The 8,757-nt window shown below is 46.8% G+C and overlaps 1 protein-coding gene across 1 annotated transcript; it reads right to left on the minus strand.

The window, feature by feature from the left end:
* Positions 1 to 709: 709 nt before the first annotated feature.
* Positions 710 to 3,780, minus strand: LOC138770502 (vitelline membrane outer layer protein 1 homolog). The gene is made up of 3 exons (XM_069949611.1): positions 3,575 to 3,780; positions 2,832 to 2,947; positions 710 to 1,076 (listed from the first exon to the last, which is right to left on the minus strand). Exons 1-3 carry the CDS (start codon positions 3,722 to 3,724, stop codon positions 788 to 790), a joined length of 555 nt encoding a protein of 184 aa, XP_069805712.1. The 5' UTR covers positions 3,725 to 3,780; the 3' UTR covers positions 710 to 787.
* Positions 3,781 to 8,757: the final 4,977 nt, after the last annotated feature.

Genomic DNA, 8,757 nt, shown 5'->3' on the forward strand with positions numbered 1-8,757 from the left:
TAGACTTGCCAAGATTACCCTCCACCACACAGAACTCTCTGGAGGCACTGGCTTTCCTGACTGTACTATGTGGCTGCCCATTTTACCCAGATAGACATCTTTCCTCTAAACACAATGGTCCAGGCAATCTCTTGCTTCCCTACAAGAACTCTCTGAACCATGCTTTCTAGGCCTCCAGTCATGCCTTCTTCAACTCCAAAATTTCCAATCTTCTCTCCCTGCACCATGACTGTTTGCACCCCCCCCCCCCCCTACTCAATTAGAACCTCAGCCTGGTCTTCAACCCTCTTCACCACTCTCTCACTCCACTTTATACCATGTTGGGCTTCCCATCAGTCGTGCCCTGTCCCCTTACATCTTTGCCTGGCAATCTGGGTATTTCCTTCTTGGACTCTTAAGTAACCCCATGACCCCCAAATAGGCCACATAGCGTGGATGGAGTGGTACGATACGAGTAGTGGTGTGGGAGCCAGGAAACCGAGTGCAGCTCATTGTTCTTTATAACTCCCTGAGAAGATAGCTAGAAACTCCCCCACCCAGAGAATCCCTTTAACTACCTATCACATTGTAAACTCTAAGCATTACTCTTCTTACAGTATAACTAGGTGGACAGAATTGGATTGTCTCTATCCCTGTTGTGGTTACAGTTTTTCTCCTTTGTATTTTACGTTTATTACATTTCTTCCCTTATAAGAAGAACCACAGAAAATTACTGCAAAATGTATGATTTTATTTATCCAATTTACATCCATACTGGTATGATCCCCGTTACTGGGATGTTTTGTGTTTAACAGCATTCAAACTGGACATCATTGAGCGCGGTGTCATCTCCACGGCCTTGTCCTCGCTCCACCCTGGTTTTGATACCACAGATGCCCTGTTCGCAAACTGCACTCCAGCCCCCGTAGTCTCCCCAGTAGCCTCCATTTCCAGTCAGAATGGTGAGATCCGAGCATTGCATCATGACGTTGTTGGCCGCCGTGTCATCTCCATCACCCTGTGGTTTCTCAACTCTTAAGGAGAAACTTATCAGGTTTCCACTGGGACACCATGAAACGGAAGTCCATTCCCCCCAACTGTGGAGAGAGACGCATCGGTTAGAGGGTTGGTATCATCACTGGATCGTCATAGTAATGTTGTGCACACTTTTTCTACAGTAAGGAGGATGGGGACACTTTACCTTCTTAGGGTATGTGCACACTACGGATTTATGGATTCCGCAGCTCGCACCCGCTCGCGGACTCTGGTGGCAGCACGCACCTTCACTGTTTCCATTGGCTGCATTCTATGGTTTTCAAGACTTCGCCGTCCAACCGAAGAATGAGCGGGTTCATTCTTTGGGTGTACGGCGCAATCTGGCAAACCACAGAATGAAACCTATGGAAGTAGCGGAGATGTACGCGGCCACCAGAGTCCGCGAGCGGGTGCGAGCTGCGAAATCTATGACAGGTGTTCCGTCAGGATTTTGTAGTGTGCTAATAACCCTTACAGAAGGTATCATTTTCTATTTCTAATTTTACATTTCTTCTTCTTGTTCAGTGTCTGCGCAGAGCTAGTTCTGGTGTTTACGTAAACCTGGTATATTCATGATGTAGAGAGCAGAGAGCATTGCAGTGGTGGATGTGCATCAATTAAACAGCAAGGAGCAACCACCAGATTCGTGATTTCTGCTCTGGGGTATAACAGACACTATAGCAAATATTAGTAAAATTTTTAGTTACAGAATTTTTATAACAGTTTTTGTAGATTATATTACTTTCTGCCCATTAACGATGAATGAACTTGCTGAACTGTTCGGGTTTGGGAACGTCCTCTGAACACGAACACTCAGCATGTGACTACCGGTGGCTGGAGAAGCTGGATGCCTCCCTAGAGAGTCCTTAAAAATATGGATACAGTCATAGGTCATTGGCTGTATCCATGTTTTTCTGGCAGCGCAAGGGTGGCATCCAACTTCTCCAACAGCCGGAACTCAAATTCATGTGTATTTGGGTTCAAAGAACTTTGCCAAATCCGAACAGTTCGGCAAGTTTTCTCATCACTACTGCCCATTACAGAGAATTTAAACCATTGTTGCAGCTACAGAAACTGTAGCTATACCGGGGCCTAGGATATATATTCTACATGGTGTGCCCTGAATGTGCCACCTGAGACCACCACCGTATTCATCACTAGTACCATGTGCTCCAGGAGTTAAGGAAACAGTGTAGCCAATGCTTCCACGCTGGTTACGCAACTTCAGATAAAGTCAATGGTCATTGCAGTTTCTGTGTTCCCCGAGGAACCTGTGTCAGGAGCTCCATTTACTCTCCACGTTACAGTCAGTACAGAAATATTCCATGGGAGATCCAGGCAACATTACGGGCAAATTTTATTTGCCTGCTAGTTTATCCAACGTATGAAACCTCGCAAGAGGCGAAGAGCTCCGAAACGTTGGGTGGCAGAGCAGCAGGCTCAGGAGGCGACAATGGAAGCCATCTGCTACAATGTGCTGGACTGACTCAGGTGAATGTTTTCCAATTGCCACTAAAGGATACATGAGAACATGGTCCCTCTCTTCCAGCTAATATTGTAAAATTGTCCGTACCTTCCATTGAACTGCACTGGCTCTCTTCGATCACAAGAACGAGTGATTCTCTGCCAAACACCTTTGTCCCTGCTCTATATCTATGTGAGCAAGACGCACCCATAGACTTACAATATACAGACTTCTCTGGCTCATTCTCCTTAAATATTTTTAGGGTTAGACAACATTTCTCTAATGTGTATGGGGACCTTCATTTCTGGTTTTCAGCATAATGGAAGACACTGGTAAAGTGCGTTGGACTTACTTTCCCTCTGTAGATGTAATTGTGTATCTTGCTGATGTGCTTCCTTTGGTAGCACAATGTAACTTTATTGTATTCAGGGCTGTGTCATCTCCGGAGGATCCAAGTGGTCGCTCCACCTGAAAGTAGACACAAAGAGGACAATGACGAATACATAAAAATACATCCAGTGGTTCCATCTCCAACAACAGGTCCCGCGGCCGTCCTGACATAAATATACACTGATCTTTACATCACTCAGAATGCTTCATGTACATATCTACTAATGGGGGTTCTCACACAGTATATATATTTAGGGGGGGATTTATTAAAAATGCGCCTCCTGACATACTTCCTAGGTGTGCACCTCTCAGTACATCCAATGTGGGGTCTGGGGCCGGAAGTTATCTTATACCAGCGTACTCGTACATGTAAATGCTCCCCTTAGGAACAAAGTGTCACCAGATCATGTTGCTGTGAGAAGTCTTACACCATACATCTCAGGATATACTGAGTTTAGAGATAAGAAAATAACAAACTTGTACAAAAAATTGTATTGAAATGTGAATTCATTGGTTTCAGCAATGTCTTCCCTCCCTTCATATCATGAGTAATGGTGGCACTAGCTGATACATGACATAGACATCAGTGATCCCCATCAATGGCGCCATCTATCCTTGGGAGCAGCTGACATGTCTCCAAGCTCTAGGTGATGGAGGGATCCCCACCATTGTCTAGGTTCTCTCATCAGATTTATGTTACTGTACCTTTAAGCTGAATCCCCTTGCCGAGGTCTCAGGAGGACATTCCTCTAGAATGCCCCAGTCACCCCAGTAGCCTCCATTATTGACCATAATCCTCTTTCCGTAGGTCAATGTTCCCTGTATCAGCAACGCCAGTGCAACCCAGGACAACATCTTCTGGATGGATGAAAGATCAGGTCAACTTCACGTAAGAAGCTCAAAGTGTGGCTATGGTGTCCCTGTCCATACTTATAACCTGGACGAGGCATCAAAAAAAAAAAAAATTTCACGCCCCTCCTTTGTAGAAAATAGTTTTATTGCTCAATAACTTAGAGAAAAACGGGTTGGGGTGTCTTTCTCAAGAAACTGTAATTAAAAAGAGGAAGAGAAGATTGAAATGATTTGGAAGCAAAAAATGAGGGCAATTCTGAGTTCCCAAATATTAAAGAAATAACTGCATTGTCGTGTGGACTAGCCAGATATCCCTCCGAGAAGGACCTGGCCGAGGGGTCGCTCCTGTAGGGAAACCACCAAAGCCACCATACTAAGTGGCCCTATAAGTCAACGTAATGACAAGGGAAAAACCAAGGCTAGGTAACCATCCACATACAGCTGTTTCAGGGTGTTGCCCCTCATCAGTGTGGAGCAGGATTCTGGCTAGGTGGGAGCAATGCCTAGTAAAGCCATAAGAGAAACAGATCACTGATCTCAGGGAGACTAGCAAAACAATAACACTGACAGCTGACAGCTAAAGCACTCAATGCAGTGAAATCCTAGGTGCATTGCTCCCTGGGAAACATGAATATTTAAAAGAAGGGCCACTTAATATGGTGGTTTTGGTGGTTTCCCCACTGGAGCCACCCCTTGGATGGGTCCTTCCGGGAGTGATATCTGGATAGTCCTGTGTTTTGGGACTCTTAAATGTGGCTATTCTATTGCATACATTTTGTGAGGAAGGAAAGCACTTTGGTGGACTGTGTACACAACTACCTCTCGTTTATCTGCTTGTTTATGTAAATGGACGGATGCACCCTATGTTAACTTTAACTGCACTATGGACTATGTCCTCCTTTTTAAAGTTTTTATGCCGAGGACTCTTTTGGGGCATTTGAGGATTTACACTTAACGCTGTTGCACTTTGGACTGTTGCTTTTGTCCTTCACCCCAGCTGTGATCTGGAAGACAGGCTATGCAGGGCCGGCTCCAGGTTTTTGTGGGCCCTTGGGCGAGAGAGCCTCAGCTGGCCCCTTTGTATAGCACACCTCGGGGCACACCTACCAAATAAAGTTTGACAAAATACCGGAAAAAAACAGTAACTCACAGGTGACGTCTTCCTTGATCTGAGGCGATCGCTCTCCGTTTCCTCTCCATCTGGCCCAGACCTCCATGATGATTTCTTCCAGCTACAATTCATCTCTTCGGGACCTGCCAGACAAACATCTCAGGCTCCGCACTTTTCCAGCAACTTCCTTCCCTTTTTCCCACCCATAGGCTCCTATACAGTAGTAACTCCACTGTTTGGTGTCATGTGCAGTAAAGTAAGGAGGTTTGTGGGTCCCGTGCTGTGCCCCCCATATAGTAATAATGCCCTCTGTCCCCATAGTAATGCCCCCTGCTCTGCCCCATAGAAATGCCCCCTGCTCTGCCCCATAGAAATGCCCCCTGATCTCCCTCAGCACAAGAAAATAAAAAAATAAAGCATACTCTAATTCGGGGGACGGGTCCTCTTCTCCCTTGTGTGCGCCTTGTGGATCCACCAGCAGGCGTGATGACGTCATCGCTCTGCGCCTGTTGGTGAGAGCGCATCCATGCTAGAATGGACTAGAATGGAGGTGCTAGAAGGAGGTCGTCCCCCTGGAGTCTGTATTCTAGCTTCTTCACCATAAAGCAGGCTAGAATGGAGTTACAATAAGAGACATTACATGAGGTATACCAGGGGGAACTACAACTCCCAGCATGTCCAGCCTGTTATTATGGGATATCAGAGGACATTACAGGAGGAGATATAATAGTACTACAACTCCCAGCGTGTCCAGCCTGTTATTATGGGAGATCAGAGGACATTACCGGAGGAGATATAAGAGGACTACAACTCCCAGCATGGACAGCCTGTTATTATGGGAGATCAGAGGCCATTACAGGAGGAGATATGAGGAGAACTACAACTCCCAGCATGGACAGCCTGTTATTATGGGAGATCAGAGGACATTACAGGAGGAGATATAATAGGACTGCAACTCCCAGCATGGACGGCCTGTTATTATGGGAGATCAGAGGCCATTACAGGAGGAGATATGAGGAGAACTACAACTCCCAGCATGGACAGCCTGTTATTATGGGAGATCAGAGGACATTACAGGAGGAGATATAATAGGACTACAACTCCCAGCATGGACGGCCTGTTATTATGGGAGATCAGAGGCCATTACAGGAGGAGATATAAGAGGACTACAACTCCCAGCATGGACAGCCTGTTATTATGGGAGATCAGAGGCCATTACAGGAGGAGATATGAGGAGAACTACAACTCCCAGCATGGGCAGCCTGTTATTATGGGAGATCAGAAGCCATTACAGGAGGAGATATGAGGAGAACTACAACTCCCAGCATGGACAGCCTGTTATTATGGGAGATCAGAGGACATTACAGGAGGAGATATGAGGAGAACTACAACTCCCAGCATGGACAGCCTGTTATTATGGGAGATCAGAGGACATTACAGGAGGAGATATGAGGAGAACTACAACTCCCAGCATGGACAGCCTGTTATTATGGGAGATCAGAGGCCATTACAGGAGGAGATATGAGGAGAACTACAACTCCCAGCATGGACAGCCTGTTATTATGGGAGATCAGAGGACATTACAGGAGGAGATATGAGGAGAACTACAACTCCCAGCATGGACAGCCTGTTATGGGAGATCAGAGGCCATTACAGGAGGAGATATGAGGAGAACTACAACTCCCAGCATGGACAGCCTGTTATTATGGGAGATCAGAGGCCATTACAGGAGGAGATATGAGGAGAACTACAACTCCCAGCATGGACAGCCTGTTATTATGGGAGATCAGAGGACATTACAGGAGGAGATATGAGGAGAACTACAACTCCCAGCATGGACAGCCTGTTATTATGGGAGATCAGAGGCCATTACAGGAGGAGATATGAGGAGAACTACAACTCCCAGCATGGACAGCCTGTTATTATGGGAGATCAGAGGACATTACAGGAGGAGATATGAGGAGAACTACAACTCCCAGCATGGACAGCCTGTTATGGGAGATCAGAGGCCATTACAGGAGGAGATATGAGGAGAACTACAACTCCCAGCATGGACAGCCTGTTATTATGGGAGATCAGAGGCCATTACAGGAGGAGATATGAGGAGAACTACAACTCCCAGCATGGACAGCCTGTTATTATGGGAGATCAGAGGCCATTACAGGAGGAGATATAAGAGAAGGACTAAAACTCACAGCATACAGAGGGAAGGTATTAGTGAGCCCCGCCTCCTCATGTCACATGACAATGATCACAGGTCCTTCATCCATATGCAGCCTCTCCCGTTCTCAGCCCCGCCCCCTTATGATGTCACCACAGGTCCTTCCCCAGTGCAGCAAACACGGCAGGTCCTTCCCCAATCCCCAGCCCCTCCAGCCCTCCCCCAGACTTGGTGTCGGCAGCACCCGCTCCCCCGGGGGTCAGTGATGCGGCCGGCGTCTGGCTCACTGCTTGGGCAAGTGTCGGGGGCCCCTTGGGCGGCTGTGGGCCCCGGCACTTGCCCGAGTATGCCAGGTGCTGACGCCGGCCCTGAGGCTATGGCCTGCCAAAGCTCCAAGTGATTAACTACCACAGGTGAGGGAACTAGACCTGTCCACGCTGAGGCGAATTGCGGTTCTCTAGTCTTAGGTCCTACCAATCTGTATAGGGACTTTGAGAAATCGCTATTTGTTTCCTGCTTGGTTTCCTCAGCATAAGTTGAGGGGCTACCTATTTCTGGGAAACCTGGAACCCGCATGTCCTGGTGAGGTCGGCACTCTATCCTACATCTGGTGGTCACGCTATAAAACCTAGCCCTTCTGTGAGGGCATCACTACACGTGTACTCCATATTTGTGGAAAGAGGCTAACCAAGACCAAAAAGCTTATTACTAATCCCCCAAGTGTCTACATTGGTTACAGCCCACCAAGCTGGTCAAGCGGTCAGTTTAACTGCATCTCAGTGTGTGTGTGTGTGTGTATAATTAATTTTTTTTTTTTAGTCCATGTACAAGTATTGAAGGGGTTGTCCAGGGTTGAAAAAAATACAGCTACTTTCTTGTAAAAGCACCAACCCTCTCCTCAGGTTGTGTGCGGTATTACAATTCTGCTTCATTAACTTCAATGGAACTGTGCTACAAAAGCTAATAGGGAAAAATAGTTGGGGAGCAGTGACCAGCTCTTATATACTAGGCCACGTTGAGGCTGGTCATATGAAGACAACGTGAGGGCCACATGGGGGGTGCATGGCACAGGGATTGGTGGTCTTGTGTTATGTCCAAGCCCCGCAGATACTATACCAGACCCCATACAGAAGAATATCCAGGTGTGTTGGTTTATGCATAGACCAAACACTATCAGACAGGTACAGTCCTGCTATGCTGCATATGAGGATATACTGTATATGTTGTATATGCTGTAAATGGTGTTGGTGAGAGTGTAAGCCGGTCCCCGACTATCCATGTGAATGCTAGTTACCGCACACCTGCCCCTGTACACCCCCCCAAAGGTTTACACGTAACTTTATTGTATTTAAGATGTTTTACCTATTGTGTAGTATGAATGGTGAAAGGCCGTGACTTCCTTCCCTGTGTACTCTTCTAGAGAACGGACCTTATGACCCCTGGATTTCCTATATCACTGTTACCGCATATCTTCCCCAGAACGCGGCCTTTCTTACTGGCAGCAAAAACAAGAAGATCAGCGCTAGGTACATAATTATTGCTCAATGTAAAGTTAGAAAAGTCAGCGAGGCCGCGGTGAGGGCAGGCAGGGATCTTAGGCTGTGATCACCATTATCTGAGGACCTGACACCGTTCCTGATGGAAATAGATGGGGGCACCATATATACATGAGGCCTACTTACACAGTGTATGGATGGTAGGTCAGGGCAGATAGAGTTCATGTAGTAAGCAATTCTAGCAGAAGGTCAAGGCAGGCATTATACT

This window comes from Dendropsophus ebraccatus, chromosome 1 (genome assembly GCF_027789765.1).
Source record: "Dendropsophus ebraccatus isolate aDenEbr1 chromosome 1, aDenEbr1.pat, whole genome shotgun sequence".
NCBI classification, from domain to species: domain Eukaryota; kingdom Metazoa; phylum Chordata; class Amphibia; order Anura; family Hylidae; genus Dendropsophus; species Dendropsophus ebraccatus.